Genomic DNA, 15,597 nt, shown 5'->3' with positions numbered 1-15,597 from the left:
TGGGCCGGAGAATCCTGAAGGAAAATTTCCTCCTGGGTTCAGTGTTGCACAATTGTTTGGGTGTGTGATGTAGGAGAGGGGTCGGCAACCTTTCAGAAGTGGTGTGCCGAGTCTTCATTTATTCACTCTGATTTAAGGTTTCGCTTGACAGTAATACATTTTAATGTTTTTAGAAGGTCTCTTTCTATAAGTCTAATATATAACTCAACTATTGTTGTATGTCAAGTAAACAAGAAACCAACAGAATCTGAGGTTGTAAATGGGGCTGGATGCGGATTATTCTTGCTCACGTGCACAGGGCTAAACTGCTCCCCGGGGCTAGACATGCTGAATAGCCCCTTACTCCACAGGTTGCCCCATTGAAACCAATGGGACCCCTTGCACGAGTAAGTGCTTGCCAAAGTGAGCAAGGGTCTCCACAGACTGGCCCGGCTATGCAGCCAGGTGGGAATTCTCCCCTCCAAGGGCTGTCTGGCAGAGCCCGTATTGGAGAGGGGCCACTGGGCAGGGTGGACCAGTGTCCTGAGGGGTGCAGAGAAGCCTTTCTCACACGCCTGGCTAGTGTGTCTTGCTCAGGGTAAACCAGCCACCAGAGGCGGGGGGTCGGGAAGGTATTTTTCCCAGCTCAGATTGGCAGGGACCGTGGGGGATGGGGTCACCTTCCTCTGCAGCATGGGACACGATTTTCCTGCTGGGATCATCTGGGCATAGCCGACTTAATCAATCCTCTGCTGATGCCGGGGCCTCGGGCTTTGCTGGCACCTTGGTCCCACCTGCTCTCTGCTTGTGGCCCTCGGCAGTTTTTTTTCCTGAGGACTGAAATGCTTTAGTCTAACCGAAGTCCTTGGGCTCCGTGTGGGGGTATCTGGGTGAAACTTAGTGGCCTGTGATGTGCAGGAGGTCAGACTAGATGATCTAATAATCCCTTCTGGCCTTAAACTCTGTGTGTCCTTCAGGCCTGCCGACAGCAATTCTGGGCCCCAGGGCCAGAGCTGTCCCTAGGGGGGTGCGGGCCCTGGGGCGCAAGTGACATATCCATCACTTCCAGGATCGACTGTGCTGTCCAATCACACTGGCCCATGGGGGCCCCCCCAAGCATGGGGCCCAAAGCAGGTGCGCACACCTAGGAGCCCTGCAGCCCGCCCAAGTGATTTAAAAGGGCCTGGGGCTCCCGGCCGCCGTGGGCCCTTTTAAATCGCCCAGGCCCCTGGGCAGTTGCCCATCCCGTCGGCAGGCCTGGCCTCCTTCTGCAGGGTGGAGCAGGGCCCTCTAGCAGGTGCAGGCTGGTGTATATTGGGGGATGAGCATAGGTAGATCTCAGTGCCCCATCCCCACGTCTGGCATTCGTATGGAGGACTGAGACCTGTAGCTGGCTGTTGTGTCCATCTGCTTCTGGGCTGCCCAGGGCAGTTAAGCAGCTTTAAGTGATTAGGGACAGTGACAGCTGTGGGCTGACTGTCCTCTGGACCCTGTACTTATCCAATTAAGACTCTCCAGCACCCTCCCATTGGGGTTTCCTGGAGCGGTTTACCAGCTTGGCAGAGCCACAGGGCTGTGGTCACAGGTTCTTGGACTGAGAAAACCGTTCGGCTCCTGGGGCAGCAGCCCTGAAGTGTTACGGCCGGCCCCCAAGGCGAGTCTTGGCGTAACAGGGCAGATTGGGCAGAACAGGCAAAGACCATGGGGGCGGAGGCATCGAAGGGGTCGGTGCTATCGGAGGGATCACTGCGCATGGCAAGTGACCTGTCTTCTGGCTCAGCTCTGGGATGGCAGAGGCAGATGCGCATTGCGTTTTTATTTTGGTATTCTTCCACCTATACTGCAAAAGTAGTCCCTCAAAATGGGGACAAAAATATGGTGTTAAAGGGCTTTCTTTCCTTGGCCCTTGTGCTTTTGGGTCAGGCACTCTACCCACAGTTGCAAGCTCTGCCCATGATGCCAGAGTAGCTGGATATTTCTGCTGCATGGGCAGGGAGATCGTTTAGAGTACTGATGGTTAGGTTGTGCTGGGTAGGTTTCAGGGATACACCTCAATGGGCCAAATACACCTCTCAGAGCTGTTGTTCCACGCTGCCTGTCTGCAGACTCAGGCAAACACTGCTTGGTCAGGCCAGAGTTGGAAGGTTTCCTTTGTGTCCATAAAAGCTAGGAATGCGATCGTGCTTTTTAAAGAATGAACACGTCAGTTCGGCAGAAAGCGGTGGGGCCAGCAGGGCCGTGCACTTCTGCTCCATTCAGAGTAGGGCTCTCGCCCGCCTACCGGGGGAGAGGAAAAGGGATGAGATCTCTCTCTTCCTGTGGTTTGCATTCACAGGGGAAAGAGGCGACATCCCCCGGCCTGATCCTCCTCACTTTTGTACGTCTCTTTAGTGGGAGGAAAGGGACCAGGCTATGAGACGCCATCACTTCTCTTCTGCGTGGGGGATGCTGGCGGGCTACAGGAGGCCACGCTTCAGGAAGACAAACGGGACCAAAGAATTCATTCTTCATGTCCACTGGGCCTTGAGCTTCCTCCATCTCCCGCCCGCCCTGAATCCACCAGGGAGCCAGATTCTCAGCTAGAGTAAAGCTTTGAGTCGGAGCTACGCTGCTCCATGCCAGCAGAGCACTTTGCTCTGAGTTCTAAGTGCACAGGATGGGACAAGCGTCCCGCTCTGTAGCCCGGGAGCTGTCTCTGGCGATCAGCCTTCGGGAGTGACGGGGAGCACCTGTGTGTGCCGGGGAGCGGTGCTGTGCTGCGGAAAGGGGGTCGAGAGGGCTGTATAGCAGGCGGGAAGGCAAGAGCAGCACCAGGCCTCTGTTCTCTCTTCTTCCCTTCCTCTGGGAGGGAGTGGGGGGGGGGCTTGTGTTGTGGCAGTTGGCTGAAGCAATGTGGAAAATTGGCACAACCCCCTTTCCGTCCCAGGCCAGGCCAGGCGCTCCCCTCCCCCATGTCTGCGTGCTGTCTGGCTGCTCGTGGCACTGTCCTTTCATGTGGGCAAAGCTACTTGGAAATGGGCAGATCTGCAACTAATTAGTGTGAGTTGCGGGTAGCTCGCTTCCCCCTCCGCGCAGGGATGGAGCCCAGAGCCAGGAGGAAAAGCCAGAGCCAGCCAGACTGCCCGCCCTCCTCCCCCAGCCCCACTCCGGCTTTAGTGATGGGATTAACGGCTCTAGTGGAAACATTGGGAGAGCGCCCTCTGCCCCAAGTCGAGGATCCAGGAGGAAACTATGTTGTGGTTTTGGGCTTTGATCCACTGCAGAACCGTTCCAAGAGAAGCTTCCAATGGGCTTCCTTCCCCCTCCCCTACACTCATCCCCTTAGACACATGTGTGTCCCTGTCCCCCCCCGCACACACATCTTCTGCCTTTCTCCCCTCCCTTCTCTCCCCAGCCTTGTATGTGTATGCTGGCACAGAACCACGAACCTGAACCAGCCCCATTCCAGGATTTCCTCCCTTTGCCTTTGTTTTTTTTTTTCCCCAAAACCATGAGAGCTAGAACCTTTCTCCCTTTTATAAATAGAAAGCTGAGATTCCCATGGACTCCAGGAGCTGGGCCTTTAAAAATTAGCTCCCTGAGAGTTGGCAACAGCAATGTGTCCTGCCAGGGGACATTGTGAATTATTGCTATTTATTATGGTCGTGCCTGTAGGCTTCAAGCAGGGATCCAGGCCACATTGTACTAGGCCCTTTCCCGACATATAATGAAGAGACAGTCCCTGCCCCAAACAGCTTCCAATCTAAACAAGTCCTGACTATACAATAAGGGTTAATTTCCAGCTGTGAAGTGAAGCTTGCAGGTGTTAGAACATCTGGCTTGCTCTCTGGTGTGGGAATCCCAGCTCCTCTGATGGTCCCGCTAACCTTTGCCGTAGCCTCTCTGTAGTAGCTACAGCTTGTTCCAACATGCCCATCTCTTTTCCTTGTCCACCGAGCCAAAAAGTAGTTCACTGCCTACCGTATGGCACTAGCAGATTTCCCAGAGAGTCGCTTTCTTCCGGCACTGAACAAGGAGCTCTATTAGAATCAATAAAATTGTGTTGGTGCCTAATTCCCATTGACTTTCAATAGGAGCAAGGTGCCTAACTACCTTTGGAAATCTTCCCCATTGTTCCTAAAGCCCTGCTGTCTCCCAGTCTCAGCTTCACCACAGAGCTGCTACCTTGAACCTTCACCAGCTCCCTCTCCTGCTTGGCTTCCTCCTGGAGGACTCGTCTTCTCCCCTCAGCCATGCAAAGCATGCTCACTTGCATGCCCTCATGAGACAGGCTGCGTTGTCTTGGGGGGCATACAGCTGTGGCTGAGATTCACGAGACCTGCGTTCTTTTCCTGACCCTGCCACCAACTCCCTGCCTCACCCTGGGCCCATTTTTTTGGCCTTTCTGTGGCTGTTTCCCCCACTGTACAATCAAGATAATATGCCATAGACACATGCATCTACCTCCTGCGCCCTCCATTCTCTGAGTACAGTCCTAAGCATTAATCTACAGCACACGCTCGTCCCTTCGTAGGGTGTTACCCCGCAGTGCAAGCTCCCGCGTGCTGCTGGCCTGTTGGATTTAGTTAGCGAGCTAAATGTTTGTGCTGACGCAGGGCAGGAAATGGGATGTTTTGATTTAAACCCCGTGTCCTCTTCCTGCACAAGCTGTGTGATATCTTCACGTCACCCTTGGCTGTCATTTTCCTCCTTCTGTGCCTCTCTTTCCTCCCCGTTACAATGGGGATAATAATGCCCAGGGCAGCAGGGGGTGGGAAAACTTGGTTCATTATCGTCTATAACGGGCTTTGAGCTCCTTGGGGAGGATGGGGCTGTACATCTTTCCAAGATCATTATTTCCCGCTCCATCATCCATCACAGAGCAGGCCCCCCGGAGACTGAACTCCTGGGTTCTCTTCCTGGTTTGAGGGATGCGCGAGGCTCTTGGCCTACATTCTGTGAGATGCACTCAGATGCTGCAGTGACAGGTGCCATATGAAAGGATGTGATCATAACTCCTGGCTCTGCCACTCACCTGCTGCATCTGGGCAAACCCTCCTCCCCCTCTGCTTTTCCAGCTGTAGAACAGGAAGAATGATGCAGCATCCGCTTATGTGAGATGCCTGGGCAGCACCAAGGATAGTGGGGCAAGCTGGAGGGCCGATAATCAAGAAGCACTAGGCAGATAATCTCCCTAGACCTTGTGGGGCTTGGTGACCTTAGCTGGGGATGTGCAAAGCACGTTGAGATCCTTTGATGAAAAGGCTAGAGCCAGGCAATGTACCTGTTATAAATAAGGAAAAGCCTTATCCTTGTGCCCCTGCCTTAGGGCTTTGATCCCGTTCTCCCAGGGGGAGCAGGACAGGACCTTTGGGGAGAAGCTGAGCAGAGAACCCGCACACTCATTGCACGAGTCAGACGTGAGGGCATAGAGTCAGTATGGGGAGGGTTGCTGTGGGAGTGGCCAGATGCCCGGGTTTAATGGAGTGGGGAGAGCGGGGGTCAGAGGTTGGGAGAGTTTATCTGGGTTTGTTCTTTGGACAAAGGCAGACAGTGCTGTGACAGCTGTTCCCGAGAGCTGGGGAGAGGGAGGAGTTAATGAATGAATTAGTAACTTACTGGAGCTGCAGCGTTTGAAGTGGGTGAGAAGGGGAGAGGAGGCAGGCCGGGGCAGAGCTCCTGCAGGTAAGTTGGGGGTTCCTCTCCCTGGGGGAGGCACTGCGGCCAGCATTTGGGGTGTCCTGCGGGTGGCGTCTCACCCCTCAAACAGCTCGCCAGGCCCCGGCCCGGGAGCAGCTCTGCGGCATGGGCAGCGTGGGCACAGCCAGACGCTCTGTGGGTGCTTGGTGTGCATGGCGGCTGAACTGGCAGGGGAGTGCTGCCCGCTCTGCCTAGGGATGGCAGAGACCATAGGGCCTGCTGGGGGCAGCGAGGGAGGGAGGTGCAGACAGATGAACCTCTGCTCTGAGCATCGCTGTATAACCGCCAGCTAGAGCAGCTTGGGGCAGGTCAGCGACAGCCTGGTCCCAGCATCAAACGCGGAAGATCCACTGCAGTCTCTGAACCCACAGGCTAGTCAGCCCAGATTGGCTCCCCTTGGCATTCCCCGCGTGAGCGCCCTGGGGAGCAGCGTTCCCTGCTCTGGGGAGATCCCCGGCTTTGATGTTTCTCGGGCACGTTCCTGTTAGGGAGAATATTGCTTCGTTTTTTACTGCGATTCCCTCCGCAGCCATCTGTTGCCATCTCCACACTCTGAATGAGGCCTATTCACCCTCCGGCTGTATTACCTCTAGTGATTTATGCCCCCAGACTTAACAAGCGCACCCTTCCCTAGCAGCCCCTCCCATGGCATCCTGGGGGCAGTGGAAGACAGGGAGCGGGAGAGAGTAAGTGGGGGGCAGGGTGAAAGCCACATAGAGCCTGGATCAGCTGAACTCTGTAAAAACTTTATGGCCAAGGCGTGAGCAAAGAGCTGGTGAAAGTGGAAGAGGGCTCAGATGCCGTGGTGATGGGGTAGTGTGCAGAACAGATGAAGGGGAAGAGAGAGAGGAATAGAGGGGGGAAGCAAACTGGGGAGAAAGGGAGGGAGGAAAAGGAAAGAAGATGCTGGGGAAAGCTGATGGTCGTTAGTCATCTGGCGCCGTAACTGGGTGCTACAGGCAAGGGAGCATAGATATCCAGTGCAGACCATCGGCACAGACCCTCACCTGGTGTGAACCTATTGACTTCGCTTCCCTCTGTAGACTTCACTGGGGCCAATCCAATGTACACTGGCTGAGGATCTGGCCTTGTGGTGGAGGCGCGAAGTCGAGCATGGGAGAAGGAGATGCCGGGAGCAGCAAGGAGAGGGGCGCGGCTGGGGCCTAGGGAGGGGGAGGTTACAAAGGGGGATCTGAGAGCAGAGCCCTGAAGCTTTTCCAAGGTGCAGAACTTGCCCCGCGTGAGGAAGAGGAAGGGAAGCCAGTGCAGATTCCCCGGGCTGACCTGGGGAAAGTGGCTCTGGCCAGCCGTGGCTTGGACAGATCGCAGGGAGCAAGGCGGGCGGAGAGGAAGGGGTGGTTGTGTTGGAGGTGAGGTGTTGCCAGGGGCATGGAGACAAGTTGTGGAGGTGGGGCTAGAAATTGAGCGAGGTAGTGTTGAGGGAAATGCCATGGACACCCACTGCAGTCAATGGCAAGATTCCCACCGGCTCCGTTGGGACCAGGATTTGGCCCAGAAAAGGTGTAGGACAAGCTGAGCATGTGCACAGCCAGCCGCCGGTGAGCAGAGGGACCCTGGTTGACGGAGCCGGGCTGCGATGCTCTGACGCCGCCTGTCCTCATGTTGCCGCGGCAGAGGCCTGTGCAGCGAGCTATGGGGAGGGATGAGGAGCCAGGGCCTCTGCAGCGAACTCCGGCGTGCTGGTCTCCGGGCCTGGCTGTAAATACAAAGCAGGATTCCTGAGGGCAGCGGGAAGCAGCTGTGGTTTTCTCAGCCGTGAGGAGCCAGTGGAAGTGGCTTCAGGGATCAAAGAGAGGTCATGTGCCAGGAGCTGCAGCCAAGTGAAATGGCGATTCTCTGGCTGGCTAGGAGGCTGGAACCGTTCCTTGCTTCTGGGTCTGGCACCTGGAGACTGGGCGCCGGTCACGTGCTCTGCCTGGGGCTGTGCCTTGAAGCCAGTGAGTGGCTAAAGCTAGCACAGAGCGCCGCTGCCCACGTGGGAAGCACTGTCCTGCCGCAGCACGTAGACCAGTGCTCTGTGACCTGCTCTGGCTGTTGGCTTCTGGGTGGCACCAAGGTGTTGACTCCGACCTGTAGAGCATTCAGAGGCTTAGATCTCCCTCCTTGAGAGGCTGCCCGTTACCCCCGCACGCTGAGTTCAGCTGGGGTGCCGACGCTAGGACAGGGTTCTCCATGAAGCCCCCCTCCCCTGCTTCTGGGCTGGAAGAGCCTGGTCCTGGTGGGTCTTTGGGTCAGAAAGTGCTGTCCAGGGAGGGCAAGGAGCTTCCTCTGTTCCCTTCAGCTGCCCTTAGGGGGTGTGGGGTTGCTGCTGGATTTCCTCCATCGCATTTGTAACTGGCGGCCGGGGGGGTGGAGAATAGGGGAGGCTGCCCTGGGGGTTTGAGAGAGCTACCTAAATACTACGTCTCTCTCCGTGCCCAGGGCGGGGGAGCAGGATCCCTCCCCACCCCCTGGCTGGCACAGAAGCTCGCTCCCGGCTCTCCTCAGCCAGGGGGATGGTTGTGCTGAACTGGGGCCTAGAGGGGCAGCGGTGGTAGTTAAGGGAAGAGCAGAGAGCGTGTGGCCCTGGGGGCTCTGAGGACTCTGCTCCTATAAAGGGTGGGCCAGGGCTGGGGTGCAGTGGAGATGGAGCGCTCTGGCTTACGGGCACTCTGATGGGGGCAGCACTTGGCATTGCTGACTAGTGACTTCCTTGGGGTCCCATCCTGTGCTGTTTGGCTGGCACATTGGGGGTGGGGACATAGTAAAGGGAGCAAATATGGCTAATGGGTGGCATCCTCAGGGCTTGGCCAAGGGCTGTGGGACAGGTGGCCGTCCCACATGGACCACATGGCTCGCGGTTTGCTGGTGAGTTGCACAGAGTGGAGAACTGGGTGTGAGGAGCAGTGCGAGGAAGGGCAGGTTTGCGCAGTGGCTGTGCCTCCTATGAGGAATCTGGGTGATGGAGCCATGAGGAGAGACCCCAGTTCTCTGGAGTAGGCTGCTGGGTTTTCCCAGGGCGTCACCAGCTCTTCAGTGAGTGACGTGGGTGGAGCAGTCCCGGTGAAGGTCACTTATTGGCTGGGGATGACTAGGCCGAGCAGGGGTGGGGCCTATTGACTATTGTAGTGGGAATTAGTATCCTTGTTTCCCTTCATAGCATGCTCACAACACCACCGCTATCCCCATCGCTTACCCCTAGGTTTGCAGGGCAGAAATGGCCCCTCAGGCATGTGAGGTTGCACTGAATGGGAGCCGTCACTCAGCACACTGGGGTCTGCCTGTGGAGAAACCACCTGACTCCCCATCGCAGCAGGACACCCCCTAAGGAGACACCACTGCACAACTCTGTGGTGGGACAAACTTGTGATCCCGATAGGTGTGATCACGATTCCTGCTGCACCGGCGCGTTGCAATGGGATGGTGCCACCTTGCACCGGCACTGAATAGTGCTGGGATGGGACGTTTTATGGCCTCTGGGCCCTTTGAAGCCATAATCTTTTCAACTTGCACCTGGGCAGCCACCGGAGATGGGGAGCAGGAACCTCGATATAACATCTCATTGAACGGGTGCAGGCCCACCCCACAGCTAGTGCATTGCAGCGTCCGTGCTGGGAGCGAACCCCAATCCTGCTTTGGCACGGTTGGCGCTAAGAGCTCCTGTCCCTGAGGCGACAGCACTACCTCTCCAGGGCATGTTACAATGCCACCCCCATGGAAGAAGGTTGCTTTCATCAGTGGCCTGTTACAGTGAAACAGAGCAATGCCGGCCTATGGCTGTGGTCGGCTTGGAGGGATGAAGAGGGAGGGAAGGCAAGAGAGTTCATGATCAAAGCACGCGCTGAACCCCACCTTCCCCTGCCCCGCCTCACTCGTGCAGGTTGAACCACGTCCTTCCACGCCAGGGCAAGGCAGATTCTGGCATTTGGCTGGAGTGATGCTTCCAAACTGGCTGTGAATCCAGCCTCCCTCCCCCACTCCCGTTTCCAAAGGCCCCTCAATTCTCTGTGTTTAGCCTGTCCCCTTTCCCCGTACACGCACCGGTCCTGGTGCCCAGCCACATTTAGGACCCCTTTGGTTTTGGCTGCGTCAGGTCAAATTTCGTCTCAGTCCATCCATTGTGTGGAGAAGCACAGCTCTCCGCTTGGCGAGGGCCCCCTGAAGGGCCATCCCTAGCCATTTGGGTGGCCTACGCACAGGGCCGGCTCCAGGCACCAGCTTGCCAAGCAGGTGCTTGAGGTGGCCACTCCGGAGAGGGGCGGCACGTCCAGCTACTCGGTGGCAATTCGGCGGACGGTCCCTCAGTCCCGCTCGGAGCGAAGGACCTCCCGCTGATTGCGGCTTTTTTTTTTTTTTTTTTTTTTGCGCTGCTTGGGGCGGCAAAAACCCTGGAGCCAGCCCTGCCTACGCAGCCACAGGTCGTCCCCCCCGCCCGGGTCTGGGAGGCAGGAACTGCAGGGGGGCACTTTTGAGGGCCGCACAGGCCCAGGGTGGCCCGGGGGGTTAGTGGGGCTGGGAGCAGCCCGCTCCGCTTCCCTCGCCCCGGCCCCAGCCATGTCGCTCAGGAAAGGGGGCTTGGGGGAAGGGATCTCTTCCCCCCGCCCCCTTGCACTCACCGGCAGCGGCGGGAAGCAGAACAGCCCAACCCCAGCCCGCTCTACTCCGCCAGCTGCGTCCCACCACCGGTGAGTCAGGGCGGGGGGGACCTTTCACTAACCCCCCCACCCCAGCAACATGGCTGGGGCCGGGGCAAAGGAAGCGGAGCGGATTGGGGTCGCTCCACTTCCCGCCGCCGGCAACTGCAGAGGGCATCCTTTCCCCAACCTCCCCGCACTCACCGGCGGGCAGCGGAGCGCCGCGGCTGGGAGCTGGCAGAGTACAGCTGGCTTGGGGGGGCTGCTCCGCTTCCCGCTGCTGCCGGTGAGCGCGGGGTCGCTGGGGGAAGAGGTGGAAGGGGGGCAGAGTGGGGGGGAGGGTAAGAGGTGGGGCAGAGGGAGTTATCCGGGGCCCCGCTCCCCCCCTAGGGACGGCCCTGGCCCTTGCAGTGGGCGCAGCCCGTGGGGGATAGGGCTGGTCGTGGGGCTGGTGCTGCCGCGTATGCAGCACGCATGCCTAAGCATGGGCCTGGCCCCCTGTAGCAATCCCCTTTCCAGAATGTTAGCTGAGGCTTTCGCCCCCAGATGGGCTGGGCTACCCAACCCTCCAGAGACACGTCCCAGCCAACCAGCTGCAGCCCACCTTGCCTTACAGAGCAAGCTCTCTGTCCCTGCCTCACCCCTGCCAGCAGAGCCGCTGCGCGGCTGCCTCTGATGACAGGCTCTTGGCAGGCTCGCTAGCCGCAAATGGCACCTTGGCGTTGCCAATTCCTCGTGTACGTGTGTGCGTCTCTCACTCGCTCCATTTATATCCCTCTGCATTTGCTCGTCCCGCTGGCTGGGCACGCTTCCTGTGTGTGTGCTGAGAAACCTTCCCCCAGGCGCTGCTTTCTCCGCGCCCCCCAGAGCTAGCTCCAGCTCCTGGCCTGGGCCCCCTCGTCCTGGCTGCACCGTGGAATGCAGTACGACTCCACTTGCACACATGTGCCGCTGGAAGCTCTGTGAAGGCGTTTCCAAGAAACCCCAAGCTGGGGCAGATGGGTGCAAACTGTGAGCTTTCAGCTCGGGTCAGAAAAGGGGACTGTGCAGAAAAGACACCTCTTTAGGCAGCAGCTTAACAAAAAGGCCAAGAGGTGACTTGATGGTGGTCTATAAAAATCTGTGATATTAGGGAGCAGATCAAGGCAAAACAAGATCCAGCAGCTGGAACAGGGACAAATTCAAATTGGAAATAAGATGCAACGTCATTAACTGCTGGGAGAGCTCGCCAAGGGATGGGGTAGATGCTCCGTCACTTGAGTCGTTGAATCAAGATGGGATGCTTTTCGGCAAGACACGTTCTAGCTTAACCACAAGTTGCTGGAGAGAAGAAGAATTCCCTCCATTACAGGAATCGCTGGGGGAAACTCTCTGGCCTGTGTAATGCAGGAGGTCAGACTAGAATAGATCATCAAAATGGTCCCTTCCCACCTTGAAATCTATGACTGATCAGCTCCCTTTGTGTCTACTCTATTGGCAGAACACGTTTTTACTCTTCTTAGGTGAGTCAAGTTCTATTCTGACCGGCACATCAATAGAATTTCAGGCTCAGTTCTGACCGGAGACTCTTTTCCGTTGGTAGTGGAAGGGGTAGAAAGGATGTAGTTGGATTTCTAGATTCCAGGCAGACTGGGCAGGGCTGGCACGTTTTAGCTTGTACACTGGAAATTGCTGAGGGAGCAAATGTTAATACGGTCATGTTGTCCTGTATAGAAGCATAGGGCGAAGAGCCTTCAGGAGGTCATCTAGTCCAGCCCCCAGTGCTGAGGCAACAGAAAGTTTACCTAGACCATGGTATCATCCCTATGGAAATTGCCGCAGGAGACCTTTGGGGTGAAGAGAGTGAGACAAAACCAAATTCCTTTCCATAATATTAGAACCCCAGGAAAGTTTAGATCAACACGTTCACAAGGGGGCTCCCGATTTTGGGGGCTGCTCTTCGGAGGCCAGCTGGAGACACCTGGGGGCTGGTTTTCAGAGATGCTGAATCCCCACAACTCCCACTGGCTTCCACCAGAGTTGGGGTCGCTCAGCACCTCCTAGCAGTGATGCCCTAGCTCTCTCATTTTGGGTATCCAAAGTTAGTGGCCGCTTGAAAATGTGACCAAGATTTTCAAACATGACCAGCAATCAGGGATGCCCGTTTGAGACACCTGAAAGGGGCATGATTTCAGAAAGCGCCAAGCGCCCACCCTCTGGAAATCAGCCCCCTTCAAGATGTCCCAAGTTGGGCCTCCAAAAACCTGAGGCCACCAGAATCACCGGTTACTTTTGGCCTGGGGCCTTAGTGAACAGCTAGCTGGGATCAGAACCGGAGCAGTGACTAGTTGCTGTCAATAGCCGCAGCATTTCCAAGTGTCCACTACAGAAGCAGCAAAGCACCAGTATGTCCCTTCCCAGTTGTCCTCTCTCCCATGATGCCCAGTTCGGTGCTAGGTGGCCTCTTGCCCTTCCCCTCGATAGGTCCCCCTTCGATCAATCCAAAGCTATGCATCGGGGTGTTGCTACCGGAGCTTGAGGTGTGAGATGAGAAGTGCAAAGTCCTGGGTTGGGTTGAGGAACAAGCAGCTGTTTGTACGTCTCATCTTTCTCCTCCTCCTTTCAGGGCTCCAGGGTCATCTCATCGCCTGAGAAACTAGCGCAGCAAGAAAAGTGTCTCCCACGCATGAAAACGAGAGCATGACGAGCCTCCACCGCCAGCTGTCTCCCATCGAGGAGGTAGCAGGCCGTTCCCCTTCTGCTGGGGTGCCGTCTGCTGTGCCTCTCAGGGGCTAGGCAGCGGAGTCTGGATCATGTCTGCCCTTCTTCGTCTGAGGCACCTTTTGGAGGGGGTCTGGCTGCTCAGCCCATCATGCCTGGCCTGTTTCTGACCTGGGATAGATAGGGCTCCCCTTGATCTAACGCTGTAACTGCTCCCTGTTGTATGTTTGTGCACAGCAAGTCTGGGTCCAGCATTCCCCACCGCTTGCCCAGTGGCAGTAGATGAGAGAGGACTTGCTGTAACTCAAAATCTGAGAGGTGGACTTGCCCCTCGGCCGCCATGAGTCAAAGCACCAGCTCTCGCCTGGCAGACTCACCTCAGCTCTCCAGGACCAGCCTCCTCAACATCCTCGGCAGCCCCCAGCCCGAGACGATGAGCCTGCCGGACTCCATGCCCCCCACCCCGAAGAGCGGCACGCCCTCGCCGGGGCCGCCCCAGCTCCCCCTGCTGGGCGCCGTGTGTCTGGACGGGGACTGGGAGAGCCGGGAGGAGCTCCGGCTGCGGGAGCTGGAGGAGGCCCGGGCCCGGGCGGCCCAGATGGAGAAGACCATGCGCTGGTGGTCGGACTGCACCGCCAACTGGCGGGAGAAGTGGAGCAAGGTGCGGGCGGAGCGCAACAAAGCCCGGGAGGAGGTGCGCCAGCTGCGGCAGAAGCTGGAGACCCTGACCAAGGAGCTGACCAGCCTGAAGCGGGAGCGACAGGAGGTGCTGAACGAGAACGAGCAGCTGGGCAAGGAGGTGGCGCGGCTGAAAGGGGAGAGCGAGGAGGAGCAGGAGAAGGAGCTGGACAACAGGGTGGCCTCGGAGAAGGAGAACGAGGGCTCCCAGGAGCAGGAACCCGTGCGGGATGTGGGCTCCGATAAGCTGAGTAAAAATAAGGTGAGGTGGGAGAAGGGGACAGTTTCCATCACCCCCAGCGCATGCACGGCACCTTTGTGTGCAAATGGATGCGCCCGCAGGTAGACACTGCATGATCCAGTGGACAAGGCACTGGACTGGGAACCAGGGCTCTGTTCCAGGCTCAGCCCCTGGCCAGCTGGGTGATCTTGGACAAGTCAGTTCCCCGCTCCGTACCTCGGTTTCCCCATCTATGACTAGGAGGGTCCATATGATCAGCCCCTTCTCCTTGGCTACTAACCCCCCTCCCGAACAGCTTCCACGGGCCTTGGGAGTGACGTTTGCTCTCAGAACAGGGTGTGTTTTGTTTTTTTTCAAAGCAGGCTAGACTCCTATGCGCCCTGGTGGTCCTGTCCCCTGCTTCCCCTCCCAGTCTCCCCCTTGCTCGGCCCGGTGCTAGCTGGGGGGCTCTGGGGTGGGACCAGCAGGGATTTTACAAGCTGTAACATTTCCAGTCGAGGAGCAAATGTATTTGCATTGTGGTTATCAGGGAACAGCCCTGTCCCTGCTAGAGGAGCCGGGTGGTTTGGTGCCTGTGTCCCAAGGCTATACTAAGAAGACCCAGCTGAGACTCTCCTCTCAACTCAGAGAGACCAAAATCAGGATCCTCACCGGCTGGGGATTATCCCGAGTCCACTCACAGGCAGCAAGGAAATCTGTTTTGGGCTAGTCTCCTAGTGACTATACCCGGAGCCTGCTCCAGGTTCGTCTGCATCAAGGCAGGTGTACCTAGCATTTTCCATAACACCTGGCACTGTGGTGTCTCAGCCCTGAAACAGAAAGCCCATTCCAGGTGGGGGTAGAAATGAAGTTCTCCCAGAGGCAACTCTGTGCCCCGAGTCCCTTCGAAATGAGCAAGAACTCCACTCCGGGTTCTCCTTCTGCCAGGGGCTGTATCCTGAGCGCATTCCAAGGGGGGGCAGACACCAGATCCAGACTATTCCCCTTCATCCACATAACCCGCTAGCTATAAGGGAGGCCTCTCCCAGCCGGAGGCTGACACGAACGGCCAGCGTGTCTGAGATCTGGAAGGGCAGCCAGAGGACTGGAGTTTTGTGCCTCTGCAAAACAGATCCTGGTTGTTCCTCTCTACTACCCTTGGGCAGACAGAGCGCACACAGCCGGTTAGGGGCAGGACAGCTCGGCATGCTCCCTTGCTTTGAGTTTAGCTTCATCTCACCATCCTGCTTAGTCTACCAAACCCCTCTGTCCCTTCCTCCTCCAGAGACAAGGGAGGGATCTATATAAAGGCATCAGGTCAGCTGTCCAGCTATGTGTCCTGCTTGTCGGATTGCTGCCTCCTCTTTTGTGCTGGACTAGGGGTGTGATCCTGATGTCTGAGGGCAAATCTCCATTCCTGGCCCCTGTCATGAATGCTTGGGTTGCCGGGTTTCATCTGCCAACATTTGGAAGCTATTCATAGTGGTATATGGGGGGGAAAATAAAGTCATTACCACTCCACTGAAATGCACTCAATGGGGATTGTTTCCTGCAGGAGCGGAGTGAAAAATAATATTAATTTTGCTCAAGAAAATTAATAGGGATTGTCCCTCTTCAAAGGACCAGATGGCCTGTATCAAAAGAAATGCACTTGCAGGGTGCTGTGAATTAGAAGTAAAGGCCTGTTTGAATGGATCATTGAGCTGA

At 56.9% G+C, this 15,597-nt stretch overlaps 1 protein-coding gene across 2 annotated transcripts in view; it reads left to right on the top strand.

Moving 5' to 3' along the window:
• Nucleotides 1-12,901: 12,901 nt before the first annotated feature.
• The window catches only part of CCDC102A (coiled-coil domain containing 102A), a 30,365-nt gene continuing 27,669 nt past the window's right edge, over nt 12,902-15,597 (top strand). For both annotated transcript variants that reach the window (XM_034788391.1, XM_034788392.1), the window contains exon 1: nt 12,902-13,932. In XM_034788391.1, coding sequence (XP_034644282.1) covers nt 13,333-13,932 — 600 coding nt within the window. In that variant the 5' untranslated portion in view covers nt 12,902-13,332. The remainder of the gene's footprint in view (nt 13,933-15,597) is intronic.

Source organism: Trachemys scripta, chromosome 13 (genome assembly GCF_013100865.1).
Source record: "Trachemys scripta elegans isolate TJP31775 chromosome 13, CAS_Tse_1.0, whole genome shotgun sequence".
NCBI classification, from domain to species: domain Eukaryota; kingdom Metazoa; phylum Chordata; order Testudines; family Emydidae; genus Trachemys; species Trachemys scripta.
The sequence above is the reverse complement of the archived record's forward strand: the minus strand, read 5'-3'. Positions and strand labels throughout refer to the sequence as shown.